Raw genomic sequence first — 19,458 nt, forward strand, 5'->3', positions numbered from 1 at the left:
AAGTGTCATTCGGTAAATTATGACACTTTTAATACAAAGTTGACATTATTCAAAATGTCTTTGTTATGACAACTTGACATTAACCAAGAAATCATTACTGTTTAAACTTTACCTTTAATAACATAAAGTTACCTAATTTTTAAAGTGCAATCAGTAATACTTTTATAACAAATTTATATCAGTAATGATTTCCTGGTTAATGCCAAGTTGTCATAACAAAGACATTTTGAATAATGTCAACTTTGTATTAAAAGTGTCATAATTTACCAAATGATGCTTTATGACAGCAGTCATAAATATTCATGGAGGCTTATTCATGTTCATGACAGGTGTTATGTCATGTTTATGACAGTGTCATGACAGTCTTATTCAACCCCCTTCAAATAAAGTGTTACCAAAAAGTCTTTAGGAAGATTTGGAATAATTTGAAAGCACAAATGTGTCAAAATAAAATAAAAACATTTACATCGCCTTGTCAGAGTGTTTGTTGCATACTTGTTAAAGTATTGACACCCATTCATTTGTGCTATTTTTAAAACATTTGTCACAGGTCAAGAATAAAGTTGTAGGAATGTTGCACCCCCACAAAGGAAGGAAGTGTTTTCAAAAGAAAGCCGTTATAATACGACCTTTATTAAAGTTTGCTATATGCTGTACGGAGGACACACGTAGCACAAAACGCTCTGGCATCGAAATTAATATCGTACATCACAATGAACCCCATCCTCATAACACAACATGGTGGTGGCAGCGTCATGCAGTGGGAACGTGTTTCTTTGGCAGGGATCGGAAAGCTGGTCAGAGGAAGTAAATATGAGGCAGACCTGGAAGGAAAAACATGGCTCAGATCTTGTATCAGACTAAGGAAATAAAACTGGTCTGTTTGGACTCTTTCAACAATCAATCTGAAAGGGACAATTCCTTTGTTAGTCAGGAAGCTCTGATTGATTGCATACTTTACAAAATATGCTGGTCTTAGAAAACATAGCAGAAATAATCAAACATAGTTTCAGGATCATCATTGGTGGAATAAAAGAGTTACTTCCATCACTGAGGTCTTGTGCAAAAGGTTTTAGAGTGTGCAAGCGTGTGTTAAAGTCCTTCCCGCTGCACCAATTAACAATTAAAACATTGTGATCGCCATGTTTGTATATTACTGTAAATAAGTAACTTGATTTGTTTTGTAGTTTTCTTGCTGAAACAAGTTAACAGTTCATGTTGAATGGGTGAGATTGTACAAAGCTCAACATAGTTAATAACAGAACGGTTCTAAAATGCTGCACATTATATTTCAGTATTAACATCAGATTGTTACTCTGAGATCTTGTGCCTGTGGCGGAGCCAGGGAAATTTTTGTTCATCGATTTATGTTCCCCTTATCTGTTTTACTTTGAGATACCAGAGTTCACAGAGTCAGCTGATAAAGGTTTCCAGATAAACAGAGCATAGGATCCTAATTCAGATATTGCAGATTACATGAATTTCTACATATTCTATCAACTGTTTACAGCAACGTCATGTTTCAGATTACAATCGGTGGCCTGGTTGTTATATAATACGAATAAATACGGCCGTGTAGACTACCGTTGTAAAAACAGACATTTCCGACTAAATTAACAGAAACTAAACATCCAAAATAAAACTGAAGCCACTCAGGCCAGAAAAACCTCTTGGGTTTTTCACACTTACAAGAAGGCACTGCACCATCAATGTTTCTGATTATCTGCAACACAGCAGAGATGTTAGCATGTTGTGCTTTTCATTTCAGCTCTTGTACACAAATTCGTTAGATTTGATCTTTTAGGTACAAACATTACTTTCTTCAGATCACTTCTAAAGAGTTCTTCTGGGCGTGTTAAATTTAATCGTAGTGAAATCTTAACCTGCGTAGATAGAGGTCCAGACTTGATATTTATGTTCTGAAAACCTCAATGTGTTGTGGTAGAAAGCAGCCTGTCTAAATACCTGTCAGTATATGGAAAAGTTCATCCACAGGGAATGATTTTGCTTTGCTAATTTGGAAATTCAGAACACTAAAATAATCCATTCTAGTGCATTCTCATGAAATTACTCAGAACTTTAAATAGTGATTGTGCTAAACTCTGAATTGCAACCCTTATCCGCATACAGTTTACCCTAAATTGGTGCTAATTGACTCTTTTAAAAATATAGAGAAATCAATTCTTGTCTTTAAATTTGCGACAAATATTACTGAAAGGAAGAAAAAAAAAATTCTCCTTGAGACCGAATTTTGATAGATTATGAAACTGATTAGGAAACATAATGATTCTGTACTCTAACAGAGGAATTAGTATACCTGTATTATCCTTTTAACATGCTCACTTTATTTAGGTTGCAGTGTATCAGTACACTGCAAAGATGTATGCTGTTTTATAGTTCTTGCTTTAAAAGCATTAAGCTGCAGGAACAGCCGAAGAAGAAGAAGATTATTACCGAAAGAAATGAAAGAAAGTCCAGCGGTTTGGGAAGGATGTTGGTGGATAAGAGCAGACAGGAGATTCTGACCAGAAACTGAGAGAAAACCAGGAGTTTACATTACAGTGATTGGGTGACAGTGATTTCCTGGATGAGCTGGATGGTCGATGGTAAATGGCTTGAACACGTTCATACGCTACAGACGCAGGTAGAGCGGTCCGGCAACCCACCGACTGTGGGACGGACTCCTACCACCATCCCCACTGCCGAATACATTAGCATCTTGGAAGTGGGAAAGCTGAGCAGGAATTGGTGCACAGAAACGGACAAAGGCACTCAGCACCAGGAAACTAAACAAACCAAGCAAAGCCGTGATAAAACATGACTTTTCCTGCTTTACTCATTAAAAGAGAAAAAGTCACAATTAAAAAAGAAGGAAATGAAGATGAAATTGTACAATAACACAGTGGGTCATCTACCCATTTCCAGCTTGGTATTGTTTCAATGTTTACTGCCAGTTATGCACTGAAATTGCTCTTTATCATTCCCGACACCTTTTGGAGTAAGATAAGCTTCTAAAATATCAGGTTTATCCACCAGGTTCATGGATTTCTATTCTCTGACAATTTGCACTCAGATTGTGACAGTTCTGGTAATGATCAGTCTGGAAACCCATAACGCTCGTGGTAAGCGGAAACTGGGTGAGATTTAATCTAATGGAATTTGATAACAAACCTATTAACTAGTTGCTCCACCCATGGCAACAACAGCTGCCATCGTCTTTTGCGTCACTGTGCAGGAACTTTGTCCGACTCTTTGCAACGTCGTTTTAATTCAGCAACATTGAAGGGCTTTTAAATCGGAACGACCTGTTTGAGGTCATGCCTCGGCACCTCTTTCACCTTTGACCTGGCCTCATGAAAACAGCCATTAGCACCCTATCACACTGGATTCAGTTGATGATGTACTGTGCAATAGTACAAACAAACATGAATGCTTCACAAAATCTAATCAGTATCTGCATCTAAAAGTCACTTCCTAAACCTTCCAGCACAACAATCTATTCGGGAACCACCGTATTGATGTTAAAGTGGTGTTTTCAACTTTACCTTAGTTTAAATGATTATTCCTGGATTTAAAAAATAGCTATAAACAAATGGCATCTTTGAGACAGGCTGGTAACGGATTGGTATCTGATTTAAGATTTGTTTCATCCTCTGGTTTAGTTTAATAATTCATAAGGTCAGATTTAAATAACGTAACAAAAAAAAAAGTTAAATTTCCTTGAAAACAATCAGGAAATGGACTGAAAATAAGTGGAAGGGTAGCAAATGTGAAACCAAAACAAAAGAAATATGGATGAAGACTTTTTCAAAAGATTACAAGAAAAAGTAATTAAAAGTACTTTACATCTACAAGCGACTTATGAACTAACAACTTATCTTACCCTCAAACACTGCATGGAAATAAACTATTAAACCAGAAGGCATTCAATTCTTCTACTGCTTAATGTTTAATGTCAAACATTCACGAGGGTCACAAAGAAGAAATTGATTTGATTAGTTTAGGTTTTTCCCCGTGGGTTCAAATGCTTCCTTGTGCTCGAGGTTTTCCTGGCTTCAAATAATCATGAATACGTCCTTTGTGCAGATCCACACAGATGTCATTTTTCAACCTGTCTCTATATTTGTAGATATAAACTGTTTTGAAGATAATCAGCAGAAAAAAAGTGACTCAGATAAATCCATCGAGTTGGAAAATACGGTGGTTCACCAGTAGAGGGCGTGTGGCTACCATAGTCTCAAATTGAACAAATATAGTTAGCAAAATGCTGTTGGACAGATTTAAAGGAATAACTTAGATTAACTCTTGGTTAAGACATGGCAGCTTAAATTAATATTTACAACCCCTGTCTGTATTGCTCTAGACAAATTCATATTTTTTGTATTGTAAGTTAACATTTATTGAGGCAGCGGGTGTGAAACAATACATTTGAGGAGACTCTCAGACTTCTTAGATAGTTCTGACTTATAACACACATGCAGATTAGACATCTTTTAAAGACTTCCTGAAAGACTAACAGCAGTCAGCATCTTCCCAGTTGCATTGCTAAAAAACAAGTGAAGGCTGTAAAAAGAGTTTTGCAAGCTTTCTTGTATAATTCAGGTTATCTGAAAGTCCACTAAACAGTAAACAAGATAACGGAGAGACAAGATAAGCTCGTGCTAAGTGCAGAGAAGAGTGAGAATGTTCTGCAGGTGGTGAGAGAACAGCCTCAATCTGACTGCAGGAGAAATGACAGAGTGTGAGGATGATGCAAACAAATGGAAACAAGAAAAGCTCACCATGACTTCATCAATAACAACTAAAAAATCAAGGGAAGATCTTTATTATGCAACGTTTGATAACCTGGAATGCAGGAATGTTGTACACATACAGTAAAAATAAAAGTAAAAATTTAAAAAGGATGGTTTTAGATTAATCTTTTATTGCAGACACATAACCTTACACTGAAAAGTGAATAAAAAGCCAACTGAGCTACACAGATGATTTACTGGAGAGGAAAAGATCATGTGAAAACAAAATAGTTTTTAACAAATTCACTGGGTTGGAAGCAATCCCCTTAAAATAAATATGATTTTGTTGAAAACTGCTGAATAGATGGGTTCATATTAAAGATATGATTATTTTTGTTTGATTGTTTTTGTCTTTTGTTTTCACAATTTTTAGACATTATTGTCCTGTGAAATTAGATGGCTTTATTTAAGTATTTTCACATATGAGGTTTGTCAAAAAACAAAACAAAAACAACAACAAAAAAAAAAAAAAAACAAGGCTGGCACTTTGTTTTTAGTAATGAATTAAACTGCAAAAAATGCTTAAAAGCAGACAATCAGTCAAAGTTTTTGGATTAGCCTTGAGATTCCTCAGGAGACAAATTATTTGTGATTGTGGGTTTTCTTTTTTATAGATACAGATTTTCTTTGACTCATGTTTAAAATATCTATCCATCTATCTATCTCAAGGTTCATCTTATAAAAACAATAAAATTGTCAATGACTTCTTATGTGATTACATATCGATAAATAACTATCAGTGACTATCATAAAAAGTACATACGTTTAAGAAATTAAATTCAAACAAGTCCAACTTAACTGTTCTCCCTGTTGCTTGTGCATCTTTTTCAACCGCACTTTTTCCTTCCACTCAACTTTACAGTAATATGCTTGGATAAGCCTTTTGTTGCTTATCCTTCTTACAGGGATTGTCAATGAAGGTGTGCAAGACCGTGATGAAGTATCCTGTCTGCTCCATGACTGTGCAGGTCATAACATTCATCACTTTGTGTGTGTGTGTGTGTGTGACGGATTTTTATACGAGTTGTACTTTTCGAAATCACAGACGCAAATGAACATTTTTAAGTATGTTCTAATCTGTAGAAATGTGCATTCTTTATCTGCGCATCTGAGCCCGAGGAGTTTGAATGGTGGTTTCAAAAGCAGGAGCGGTCAAAGAACGGAGTTCATTGCGGAAAACGAGAGAGGAGCTAGTAAACATTCTTTCTCCCCACACGATGAGCTGGGTATAACGGTATGCTCCCCCACCCCCTCGGCCCCGGCCTCCCCCCGGATCAATGCACTGCAATGCCTGGTGGGTACTGAAGTCCTCCCAGCACAAAGTGGGGGTCGCGTTTGCACTGCGGCCCGATCAGCTGCAGGCTCCACGGAAAACTACCAGTACCGAGATGCCCGAGCAGGGATGGTTTCCGGGAAGAGCCTGAAATGTTTGGACCGGGTGTTGGAAGAAGAGACGGGGGAACGGGAAGGGGTGGGGGGAAGAAAGTGTGAGGTAAATGACAGAAGTGCTATTTTTAAATCCGCCGTAACTATTTTCAGAGAGGAGGAGAGAAGGGGGACCTGGAGGGGGATGAATGAACCCTGGAGGAGCAAACATGCCGGGTGAGTTTGGTCTTCTCCGCAGACAATGACCTCCTACAAGTTGCGATGCTTCAAGTTGGCCGATAGGCAGCAAGATTAGGCAATGCGATGCTGCAGATCCTGGGCGCCAGAGAACACCGGTGCTTTCTGGCTTTCATCGTCACTGATGCGCCGCTGAAGCGCAACAAAGGGATGCGTGTGTGTGGTCTGCAGGATGTTGGCAGGGTGTGTGTCGATATGTGCAGCCTCAGGGACTTTGTTTGTGGCACTCATCATTTTTAAAACGCATAGGCCTCGCATGTGAGCAGTGCAGGGGAAAAGTGCTCCGTTTCCGAGCTCTGATTTGTTGGTTGTACTGACAGACGCTGGTTGAAAAGGTCGTGTTTAGGGAATAAGAGAACGCGCTAAACAAGTTGGTATCGTGTTTTTGAGCAAACGCCCGCTTTTGTTTTAGTGTACTTTACCGGAAGTTGATGTATTCTTCGTACTGGCTGACTTCACCGCAGTGTTGAGTCGAGTCCAGTTCCAGCTTCGAGCCGTGCCTTTCTACTAGTCCTGCGCTGCCTGTGTGCGCCTCTACGCAGCGTTTTACGGCAATGGTGTATTCAAGTACACCTCGTTCACTGAGGTATTCATAGGAACGTAACAACACTGATCAACTTCGTTAACTGCAATATTTTACTACGGTGTTCGTGAACACTTTAAGTTACACCGTTTACCATTTTTTAGTCATTTTAATGTTTTCATTGGCTAAAATTGGACAAAAAAAACGAACGCTGTCTCAGGTTTATTTTATTGTATTGTTTTTAATAATGTCTTGAAATGAACCATACAGTACTATGGACAGCAGCGTCTCAAGTTAACACAAAGACAGGTTGCTAATGAGCACTACATGTAAATCTAATTAAATTAGGATTTTATTGAAAAAGTTTATTAATTTGAGTAATTCAGTTTGAAGAGTGAATCTTTTGAAGTCAGAGCGTCAAAATAACCCAAACAGTGTCACACAATGACCTTTTCCAGTGCCTGGAAAACGTAAAGACCAGAGAAACAGACTAAAGTCTCTCAAATAGATTCTACTGAGAAAATAACAAAAGAAAAGAAAAACACAGTTTACAACAATAATACCATCTTACATATAAAGTACCTTCAAACTGTCACTCTTAATATCCGTTTATCACGAAGTGTTTCATAAGACTTTGATGACATTTGATTACTGAATTTATTTATTTGTTTATTAATTTTTGGTAAAGACTGTCCAGTGTACGAGCTGTTCCTGAACGAACCACGGAGTTAAACCGCGCCCGTAAAACGCCGTGTAGAAGCGCGCCGCTAATTGGGGAAACTCATTATGACGAGGGAACACAACTCGACACAACACCTGCCTGTTTTACCTCTGAGCTGCATCTTCAGTCCACCGGCGCAGGATCACAGAGCATCCGCACACACACACTCTCTCTCTCTCTCTCTCTCTCACACACACACACACACACACACACACATACACATACACACACACGGCTCCGGGAGTCACTGCCGCTGGATCTGATGCCTTTCACGCGTTACACCGAGTCCGTATCTCAGGTAATTTTCTGCGTGGCTCCGGAGATGGAAATGGTTCTATATGGAGATTGAAAAAGGGCCACAAAGGACGTAGATTTCTGGGGTAAAGATTTTTGTTTAAAAGGAAAAAAATGCATTTGGTTCTGTATTTATGCTTCTTTTACTGATATTGAAGTGTTCTTAAAGGATTGCATCCTGTCAAAAAGCTCGTCGATGATGGACCAGAATTGCACACCTTTATCAAGGGCGTTAAAGAAATTGCCCAGAATTTCACTGTAGATTATTAGAATCAGGTCGCCAATTCGCAAGCGATAAATTCCTCCGAGAAAGCAAAGCAATCGAGTTACTATTGGCACTTTTGTGTTTGTTTGGTGCGTTAATTTCTGGGTGAAACAGGTAGTTCGTTGACATGTGAGACCTCTGTGATCCAGGTCTCCTGTGCAGCAGCAGCAGCATGCATTTCCTCCTCTTTCCTCTACCTAAAGCCTAATAGCTCTCCAACTTAATTTGCTCTCCCAAGAAAAATAAAAAGCTGCCTTGTGATGCAGCTCTTCCCACTTCCCATTGAAAGTCCTCCCTTTAATGGGCCATTAAGAGCCAACCACGATGGTTAAGCTGTCAGCTGGGTTTGATTGATTCTGTCAGACCGCGGATGAGGCTGATCGGGGCTGGAGATTCCTCCAGAAGCTCTCAGCTAAATGTCTCCATTCCACCCCCACTCCTGCTCTCCTTCTTCAGAGAGCTGTCACTGGGCAGGGAACGCACTGCAAAGTACAGTACTCATATAAATAGTTGGGTTTTATTGCACAGTTTGCTCAGTGATGGGCACACGTGTAATGTTCAGCCTGTTGGATGCAGTCTGGCTGCAGAAGATGCCCCTATACGAACGAAGGTTTGAATGGCCAAGTCACCGCAAATCCTGGAAGCACAGACTGGAAAGTAAGAATGGAGGAAAAATGTGGATGTATTTGCATCTAGCAATGACATTTATTGTTATTCTTAAGTTGAAAACACCCAGATAAGAATACATAGTATAGATAGCATTAACACAACTCCAATAATCAACATGCTTGATTATTTTAGCAGTAGAGAGGCACCAATCAGACTCTTCTTGGAGGTTCTGGTTGCAGGTTTTCTGAGTTGTGACATTTCTGATGCAGTTTTCCCCAAAGGACTATAATGCAAAGGGGGAAAACGCTCCAGCGTCATTCAAAAGAAGTACTTTTAAATTCAACTGAAAATGAAATGACTACAAAACGATTCCCATTTCTGCACCTGTCCCATGTGAGGCTCTTCAGGCCGTCCACTGTGGCTCTGATTAACTTTGCACAAAAACGGCACAGAAAGGAGCAAGGTTTGAAAATACGTGAGTGAGAAAAAAGCTTGCCTTAGTTTGTTTTGTTTTTTTTGCATGTTTTTTAATGTAATATCTGCAAAAATGCTCAAACTTTGAATCGCATCAATGAGATATTGAAAAATATTTGCGATTCGACAGCAAACTACGTACCGTACCTTTTCTCTTCTTTTATGGAAAATCCCATTTAAGAACAAGTTCATTTGTTGTGTTTTAAAACTGAAATGGTAATAAAATTAACCATAAAAGAAAGCAATCATTGGTATGTACTAATTACACTTGAATTGTTTTGCGGCTGTAGATAAATTGAATTAGCTAGAGGCAACGCAAAAGTGGTTGTTTGTATTGACCTAATCTGACCTTAGTGTGTTTTTATAATCACAAGTGCAGCAAAGTGTTTGTAGATGAAAAATGGTCCACATTTTTTGTTTATTGCATTTAATCAATAGAAAAAAAAAAAAGAAAAAAAAAAAAAATATATATATATATATATATATATATATATATATATATATATATATTAGTATTTGACCCGCTTACCAAGGATCAGAGCCGATTATTTGAAAACTGACCCACTGCCATCTACAGCTGATTGATCGGTGCATCTAAAGCAGCAGCAGAGTCTGTTGTTCCATTTCCATTTTAAATTGAAACAGTTTGACCGTGTTACACATTTTCTCGAGTGAATGCCACAACACGGTGGCATTTTTACTCCAGATTTAAAAGTTGCGACAATCTCACGTAAACCCGGGCCCGGTTGAGATGCGTTTCTGCCTCGCCACCCTGCAACAACACCGGCTGGAGGGACACTGAGGAGGAAAAGTTGAGCAAAGGCGAGAAGCGTTTTGGGCTCCTTGTAAAAGTGGGCCACTAGTCCCTGTGGTGAACGGCGCTTTTCTGGGGCAGGCTCGCTGGTGACGCTCGCCCAGCACGGATTGGGAACAAACGGCCTTGTCCGTCCATTTTGGAGCCAGGTGAGGAAACTTGCTTGCTGGATGTATTCATGCAGCTCTTGACTTGGTGGACTCTTGATGCCGGTTCGCTGTCCGGCCTGTAAGGAGACCTTTTGCTCACCTTTTCTCAGGTAACTTTGTCTGTTGCTAAGTTAGTTTTGCGTTACTTCTCAGAGGGATTTACATCAGGGAACACATGGAGAGGTCTTCAAGTGCGAACTTAATGCGTGTTTTCATCTGGCTTGGTGTTCTGGTTTTTTTCTTCTTTTGCCTGAGCCCTGGAGTTAGGAGCAAACTGCTATTTAAAGATGGCATATAACCTAGCCAGCTGCTGCCGTTTCCACTCCCCACATAATTGAATCAGAACTAGTAAGACTCGCCAGTGAGGGTGTGTGCACTGCGCAGAAGATTACACAGTCCAAACCTCTGCGTGGTGTGAAGCGGCTACACTTTCTCATACCTGGTTGCTGGAGAGGAAAAAAAAACAAAAAAAAAAAACAGAATCCCCACTCGGATCGTCTGTAGAGGATGTGAATGCATATAACGTAAGTTTTTCACTCTTTTCTGCTGGAGTGTAGTCAATAATAGCATGGGTAGTGACTGATGATGTTTGGACAAGAGGCTGGTTCATTTATTCTCTCTGTTAGAATAATTGAGCCTTAATTGGGAGCTGGTGTCATTAGCTGGCGATGTCTTCTTCGATCTGTTTGTCCTGGAATAATAAAGGAGTTGCTGTGAAGTTAAAAGTCCTCTGAGAGCGAGTTTTGCGAGGAGAAACAGTTTGGATAGTCCCGTGACTTTGATATAGAAGTAATCTGCGTGATGGAGGGTAAGGCTGACGGTTCGCCACTCAGAGGGGAAGTAGGCTATCAACATCCCTTTTTCCTTTTGTTTCTGACTGTGAGTGTGGCAGAAAGTGTAAGTGAATCGCTAATATTTAATTAGACTGTGACTGCCTTTTTGTTTTTTTTTGTCTGTATTCTGGCTCACATGCAGTGAGTTTGCACCGGTTTTTGCTTATTTAATGTATCAAAGGGGAGCGAATTGTTCAGAAAACTTGCCTTATATTTGTAGTTCTACCCCCTCACTGCCTTTAATCCGCTTTTACTGTCAGACTCCAGGGATATTTTTTGTTCTTGCTGTGAAACATTCACCACTCTCCTCGATTATTTTGAGTCATCCAGCCAAGGCTGTGGCAGGCGATGGGCGGGAGTGTAAAAAAATAAAAAAATAAAATAAAAAATGTAATTTTAGCCCACAAAAGTATCTGCCTGTTACCAGCTTCCCTTGTGGTAAAAAAGAATATTGGCTTTTCATTCTAATTCCCCCATCGTGCTATTGCACATCTGCATGGCATTTTAGTGGCATAGAAAATCCATCCATCCTTCCATACATACAGCACAGTCTACATGTGGTAATTGCTGCAGGATTGCAGATGGCTATTTTGATCTGACATGGACAAGCGGCATTATCTCTCACTGCACTGTGCAGATGTGCTGATGAAGGTTCACTCACCTCAGCATGCTGAGTGCTTGAAGCAGCTCCAACTGATGGCAGCCTGGGCAGCTGATGCCTGATAATTAGTTGGACACTTTGGTCCCCAGGTAGTCAATTGCTGGCCGGCAGCAGTTACCGTGATAAAGCTTGACGAAGGTTTTTTATGAATTACAAAATTTCCTAATACCCTATTTCATTGATTTAAAGTTCTTTCATTCTTTCAATTATATATATATATATATATATATATATATACATATATATATATATAGATCAGAAACAAACGTTTCCGACTGTATAAAGCATTTAGTAACACACTGCTGTGTTTTCACCCACATCTGCACATTCTCTGCACATTTTTTCCTCAAGATAACAAGAGAAAGTCATGGTGTGAAAACTAAAGAAAAGTCACAAATCACTGTATGTTGGAGCCTGTTTATTAGGTGATGAGGACTATAATTGTTTTATCAGTGCACGTGTTTTCAGGACACAGGCCTCTTTGATTGTTTCCAAGTTTGGCTTCTTCTTTTAATAGGGAAGTCCACCTTTGACCCCCGCCAGTAAGCTGACCTTTTAGAGGAATAGAGAATACTGAAATCCAGAGTTGTGATCTTGAGCTTTGGATTCTCACAGACGGTCGCATTCATCTGGCAGATGCAGCGGTCGTCTGTGGTGGGACGCGGAGCATTGATTGCTGTAATAGCTTTATCCAATGGCCTCATGTGCTAACAGGCTAGAAACAGAGTCTAAGGGGACTTTTGTCTCATCTGTGCACTGAAAATAAAACTATCCCACAAGGCAACATGGCTGCAATTTGGTTAGACCAGTAATTTGCTCAAATGTAGGATAATATAGAGCACCATCAGACCCCAAGGAAGAAATTTTACAGTGAACTTCTGCTGCAATGTTGGCAGAGATTCTGAAGGAATTTCCTATATTGGCTCTGAGGTTTGGATCTGGATCCAGTGGATAACATGCATAAATACTTGTGTATGTACTGGTATTTACTAATATACTACATATCATTAAACTTAGTATATATGCAAGTATATTTGTGTATTATATGATGCAAATGGTATGATTTATAAATACAACACACTGCACATTTATTGGCACCCCTTGTGAAACATTCATATTTTCGCTGTCTCTTAACGAAAACTTTAGAAAAAATACTTTCTAAATTTAATTTCGGTACAGTTACTCTATGAAAACATTATAAACGGTCCATATACAAGTATGGTATATATAATTATTTTTTTTGTTTCTAGTGGAACAATCCTTTAACATTTCTATAAAATACACAGTCAAACCTTTAGACATTTTTTTAAATAGATTTATTTTGAAAGATTCAAGTAATCCATGACTTTCTTTTCTTTCTGCTATGTGTGATGCATCACCTTTGTCCGTTTCTGAGAACACGTCGGTCAAATAAAGCAGATGTCTGTTGACCTTCACAAATGTCGGGGTGTTAAAGCTACTCACCAACGTTTGGCCCGTTTCTCTTAGCTGCATGGCAAAATTGGATAGACCAGACAACATGCCAGATGAGTAATGCCGATTTTTTTTTTTTTTTTTCATAAGCCAGGAAATGGTTGCAGAAAGTTTAAGACAACTGCAGCTGTAACAAATGGCACACGGTGACAGGAGGCGAAACAATCTCCAATTTAATGTGAGTTTTTGTGACTGCAGTGACAAACACATCTTTACCAGAGGTGCCAATAATTGTAGAAGATTCAGTATTTTCCATTCCACTTCTCCTTTTATTAGACCTGGAAACAAACAGCTGCTGTTCAGCTGCTACATCCATCAATGCTGTTTACGCCGCCATGTTCTAAGTACGACAAAGTGAATTTGACCCTATTTTTATTTTTTTTTAACTCGGCTGAAATTGTTATATGAAATGACAGTTCTTGTCCTTTTCCGATGTTTAACCCCTGTTGCAGAATGAAGTCATGGTTTCTGTTTAAGAAATCATTTCTGATCCATTCACACATCGCCTAGATACGAGCTTATCCTTACAGGTTACTGTAAGCTCTATCTGTCACTGGGCAAGAGGAGAGGTAGACCCTGGACGGGTCGCCACTTGAACAATTCATGTGTTAATTTATTATTTAAGAAATCATAAAAAGTGAATAAAGTAAGGGACTGTCAGAAATTTCGTACCCATTTCTCAGCCCGACCTTGTCTCTGATTTTACAGTATTTGTATTGACTACTGGTTATAACAATCTACCTGACCAGATAAAACTTTTCATTGTTATCCCTTATTGTCTCAAAAATAAAGAGTAAATATGAGAAACTACAACAGCAAAGGTGAATTGCGATTTTCTGTGACGAATTAAGGAAATCTGTACGAGTCGTGTTATTCTGAAAAAAGTCTCCCGATTAAAGACGAAGTGAAATCGCAGCAGAGAGAGAGAAAAGGAGATGATGGAGACTCTGGAGAGCAGTCTACCTGCTTACTGCAGCCTGTTTAACAAGGATGTGAGGTCTGGACAGTCGGTCTGGTTGCATGTTGTTCACTCTGCAGCCTTCTTTCCCCAAGACAAATTTCATACCAAAGAAGCACTTTTCAAAAGTCTCTTGGTAAACCTAAAGACGTAACAGAGTAATTTGTGGCCAACTTCCTTCATTATTTCAAATAGGAGAAGAGGAAAATATGTTACTAGCATATTTTATTGGCGATTAGAGCACTTAGCGTTACCAAGTGGAAAGAAATCAGTCTCTAGGTGTATTCTCTAGAGAACGTGGACCTTTTACCTTAACTCTGAGATTTCCAAATAACTTTAAACATTTTCAAATTCAAAATGTTCCTGGAGAGAAAGAGATCGAAAGCCCAGGGATGTGAATCAGAGCATCTCTGCTGCGACGCTTCCAGGCGTCCCGAAACACGGCAGCTCCGGCAGTTTGCTCCTTCGTCGGTTAACGAAAAGTCTGCGAAGCAGGGCCGAATGGATCGACTCAGGGCAGACGAGGCCTGTTGTTACCTGAAACATTCAGAGGGGAACGGACTCATTGTGTAGTTTTTATTATTGTTTTCAATTAACAGTTTTGGCAAGCCTCACAAATATATGGAATGAATCGACTTTTGTCTTTTTCTACCTGCTTTTCCAGCTCAAAAATCCAAAATGTTCAGCTGGTTTTCTGTTGTGGATGAGTGACACTCCATGCAAGAGTTGGTCTGAAGTCATAAAGTACCCACTTGGCCGCTAAAAGTGTTTAATGACTGAATTACTAGCAGTGTAATGTTCTCACTTGTGAATAGTGGAATTAAACCTAAAAACAGAAATCTGAGTGTGAGCCACTTTCTCACTGTCATCAGTGTGATGCAACAGAACAGGAGCAGCTTTCTGCTGCGGACTATCTCCTGTAATCTGCGTGAACTAAATGTTCCTGCAGACGGAGCTGCTGAGGATCGTTCACACGTTGTGAAATGTGAAATTTTGACATGTTGTTCCTTTGAGCTGTTGCTACTACGTCTTTAACGCGCTTCTATACATTTTTGGGTCTGAAAGATAATCCAGTGAAATGATGTGACTGTCGCCACACGCAGCATGGAGTCAGGGAAGGTCACACACTGCTAGAAAATATTTCCTAGACGCTGATTTTATTGTGCATTCAGTTATAATTTGTTTGTTTATATGGAACCTTTTAACTATATGACGAAGTTCTATATATTTTCAAAAACAGCAGTCATTTTCAGATGCTTCATTGTTGTGTAGTCTTTGTCGGTACACACGTGTTCTTAGCGACATGAAAAACGTTGAAACCAAATCTCAAGTTAGTTTTAGTTTTGCAGAGAAGACAAATTAAATTATTGTAAGAAACTTGATAAAATCCCAATGCGGCATGCAACGCCTCATGATGCTTACAAGTCTTTACGTTTCCTCAAACATTTTTGGTAAAAAAATTGATTAATTTATGTCACGTTATAAGCAGAATGAGTATTTTTCTCTTGTATCCCAAACTGGATTATTGTTGAGATATACTTCTAACTACCATGGAGAGCCTTACATTAAAAAGTTATTTGATATTTATCCTACCAAACAATTACAATATTTAATACTATCTTGTTAATCTTGTTAAATTTTGAGTTTTGTCCATGCAGCTATAATCACTTCAGGGTTTTAAAGAAAGATGAAATTACATGCACCCACGAAATAATATCACAGGAACAACCTTGATACACATTATGGACACATTAAGCAATTATAAATGGAAAAACGAACGTCTGGCAAAAACAAACCGTTACAAATCTCCACTCCAAATATGTGATCACATTATTCTGTGCTTTTTTTTTTTTTTTTTTTTTTTTTTCGATATCCAGAAAGCTTTTTGTGTGATTTATTCATTCATTTATTTACCTTTAGGGTTAGGATTTTGCCTTTGCAGGGTCAATTTTCTTTAGATCCTTACTTGGCTATATTTTGATGTCATGACTAACTTTGATCTTTTCTTTCCTTGCAGATGAGTTAGGATGGGTGGAGCTGCCATCATTATCATGTGGGAAAAATGAACAAAATGCAACGACTCTGCCTTACTTCCCCAGCAGCGCCCATGACATTCTGCAGTGTATGTCCTAACTTGTTTTTACTCGCCAAACACCCTTAGATTGACCGTATATAGAGTTAAATTTGAGACCGCTGTCGTATATTTATTTTTGTATAGATAATAAATTGGGGTTTGCTGAAAATGTAACTGACTGAAAGCCTCAGCTCACGTCTGAAGTTGTTGCTGATTTGTTTTTCAGGAACCGGTGATCGTCGTGCCTCTTTCTCTGTAATGGAAAATCGTGGTGAGTATCAACTGGCTGCTTGTGGTCGGTTAAATGCAGTGGTGATGCTGTGGAGGAAAAAAAAAAAAAAACCTGTGGATCCACAGTGTTTATGGGTTTGTTGAACTTTTCCACATTTTAAGAGCCGCTCAGAGTCGGAGGGACACTTCCTCCTCACGACATCGGAGCCAGGCTGAGTTTCTCCTTCATCAGGATGTGTCTTTAGGTGCTGGAAGTGTTTTGGAGTAAAATAATGTTTTTTCATCTGTCTGTTTTAGGCACTTTGCTATTCAAATGGTTGCGCTGGTTCTTCCTTTTCTGGTAACCGTAGCAGCAGCAGCAGCACCATTGCAGCCTGATTATTTGCGGTGGTTGCTTTTAATTCACACTTTGGTTCCTATTTGCTAAAAATAACTCACCCAAAAAGGTTTAACATTGCTAAGCGTGCCTGCCTCCTGTAATGAGCGGCGGTTTTCAGTCAGGACATCCTGTAGTTACATTTCACAATAAAAGTGTTTTGTGTTAAACGCAGTGAACCATTTTAGTTTGATAGCAGGGGAAGTAAAGTTGTTTGGAGTCTCACTTAAATGAGCTTTCGTTTTGTATATTTAGAGCTGCCAGGAAAAGTTTTCCTGATGAAGCAGTTTGGCTTCAATTCATGTGAGTTCTTGTTCTTTAAATTTCTTTCTGTGATCATCGGCTTCTTGAATATCATAATGTGTTCTGAGCTTCCTTTGCTCAATTAAATTAGCTGTTTCTTTATTAAATTGGATATATTATTAGATTGAAGTCCTATGAAATGACTTATTTCACTTTGTAACCTGCTGCATTTGACAAGGAAATGGTTTTTTTCTGAACGTAAGTGCTCTAAGTTACTGAATCTGTAAAATGTTCAGAGGTCCCTCTTTGTGCACCAAATTATAAGTTGTATGCTTTTTGCCTTTTTTGTACATCTGAAGGTACTACAATGCACTCTGATCATTAATAACACTATAACCACAGCAAAGTGAATAACACTGATTATCTCTTCACCGGGCTAGATGTAAGTGGGTGGATTATGTTTTACAGAAAGTAACTATTTAGTTCTAAAATGTGTAAGAAGCCAGAAAGTCAGCAGCGATCCCAAGTGATCTAAGCTTGAACTGGCGACGGCGCCATTGATGCAGATGAGGGGTGAAATCCGGCGACGTGGGCGAATCTTACAGATGAGCTACAGAAGCTGGATTTGCTGAAGGACCTGGCTGTTGCAGCATTATGAGCATTATGAAAGAAGGTGCTCAGCTCTGATGAATCATGTTTTTTTTCTTACATCATAGATGGATGGCCATGTGCTTGTGCTTTACCTATCTTGGAAAATACATGGCATTAGGATTTTGGGAAGGAAGGAAGCAGACAAACTCAGTGTGATGTTCGAAGTCTTTCTTCTGGGAAGCGTTCGATCCTTCTGTCCACCTGAATGTTACTTTGACTTGTAACTCCTGCCTAAGTATTGTTGTGGGCCGTCTGCATAATTTTAACAAAACTATATTTTCAGAGGGCCGTTGCCTTGTTATATAAATCACCGCAAAGGTAGAATTTTACTAGTTTAAAGACGGTTACTAGTTTACTGTAATGAGTCTCAGGTGTCAAGTTAGCCTCCAAATTCTCCAGTTCTCAGTCCAGTTCAGCGTCTTACCTTACAGCTCACAGGATCTAAATAATCTGCTGCTAGCATCTTGATACCAGATGCCGCATTACAGGGGTCGTGTGGGTAAGGACTGCTCTGGCTGCAAAAGTAGGACCAACACCTTATTAGGCAGGTGATTGTGACGTTACGCCTTGTTTTAACTCCCCATTTTGTCGCTATGACGGACAAAATCTTTTCAAGTTGTGTCTTTTGCGGAAAAGGCCGGCGATGAACTGATGAAGCAGTTCTGTGCTTTTTCTGGCCCGTCGCTAACTCTGACGGCTGCGTGCTCCTACGCCCATCAGTTCCTCGCCTTTGTGAAATTCGCCTGGCCCAGTCTGTTATCCAGGTCAGGCCAGCGCCGGGTTCTGGGCTCATGCGGATTGGCTCGGTCCTTCCCTGGATGCTGGCCCGGTGTGGAGGGTGTATGTGGGGCACCGGGAGAGAGGAGAGGGGCGCTGCTGAACACATTAGCTCTCAGCTTGAGAAGCGGCTCTGAAACCTCAGATCTGCCCAGGCAGAATGACACAGCTCGGTGAACTGGACCCATCTGAGAGGCAGCTGGACGAGACGAGAGTTTCTGAAGTCAGGCGAACCTCAAAACGAATCAAAGCCCCTGATTCAGAAAGTCCAGCTCCTGCTCCTCATTTTATCTGGTTCATGTTTTCTTTCTTCTTCCTTTTTTTTTTTTTTGCGTTTCCCCAAACCAGAATGCTTTTTTGGCAAATGTGCTTCAGTCATGTTAATTCCCTCAGGCCTGTTAGAAATGTGATAAAAGTCTTGGAGAATTGTATAAAATAGTGTCTGGAGGCAGGAGGAGAGTTGAACAGTCAATAAAGTCACTTTACAAGTTCTGAACAAAAGCAGCAATCGGATCCATCAGCATTCATACCCCTGAATTTTTCTTTTACATTTTGTCACATTTAACCACAAACTTAAATGTATTTTTACTGGTTTTGGAAAGAAAATTATTTTTGGTTTTAAATTTTTTTTTGAACAAATAGAAATTTGATAGTTTGATGTGTATTTTTGAAATACACATTTTTGTTTTCAACCTTACTGAGTCATCATTTTGTTTAACCACCTTCTGTTGCAATTACAGCTGAAAGCCTTTATGGTTGTTTCTTTCAGCATTGCACATTTAGATTAATATTTTTTTTAACCATTCTTCTTTCCAGAGTAATTTACCCTGCGTCAGATGGGTGGAGCAGCATTTTTTAGGACATTACCACAGATTATCATCTAGATTTGTGTCTGGACTTTTCACCAGGTCATTCT

General features: G+C 39.3%; 1 protein-coding gene across 3 annotated transcripts in view; it reads left to right on the forward strand.

Annotated features, from left to right (window-relative positions):
- The first annotated feature begins 6,168 nt into the window (after positions 1-6,168).
- The window catches only part of phactr4b (phosphatase and actin regulator 4b), a 44,012-nt gene continuing 30,722 nt past the window's right edge, over positions 6,169-19,458 (forward strand). The window contains exons 1-3 of one of the 3 annotated variants that reach the window (XM_014990721.2): positions 6,169-6,395; positions 16,208-16,312; positions 16,491-16,535. In XM_014990721.2, the coding sequence (XP_014846207.1) occupies positions 16,523-16,535 (13 nt within the window). In that variant the 5' untranslated portion in view covers positions 6,169-6,395; positions 16,208-16,312; positions 16,491-16,522. Of the gene's footprint in view, positions 6,396-7,076; positions 7,959-10,267; positions 10,790-16,207; positions 16,313-16,490; positions 16,536-19,458 lie in introns of those variants that run through there. The other 2 variants (XM_014990722.2, XM_014990727.2) reach the window with 2 other exon arrangements.

The sequence above is a fragment of the Poecilia mexicana genome, unplaced genomic scaffold (assembly GCF_051168715.1).
Source record: "Poecilia mexicana isolate PSO_F unplaced genomic scaffold, ASM5116871v1 scaffold_16, whole genome shotgun sequence".
Taxonomy (NCBI): domain Eukaryota; kingdom Metazoa; phylum Chordata; class Actinopteri; order Cyprinodontiformes; family Poeciliidae; genus Poecilia; species Poecilia mexicana.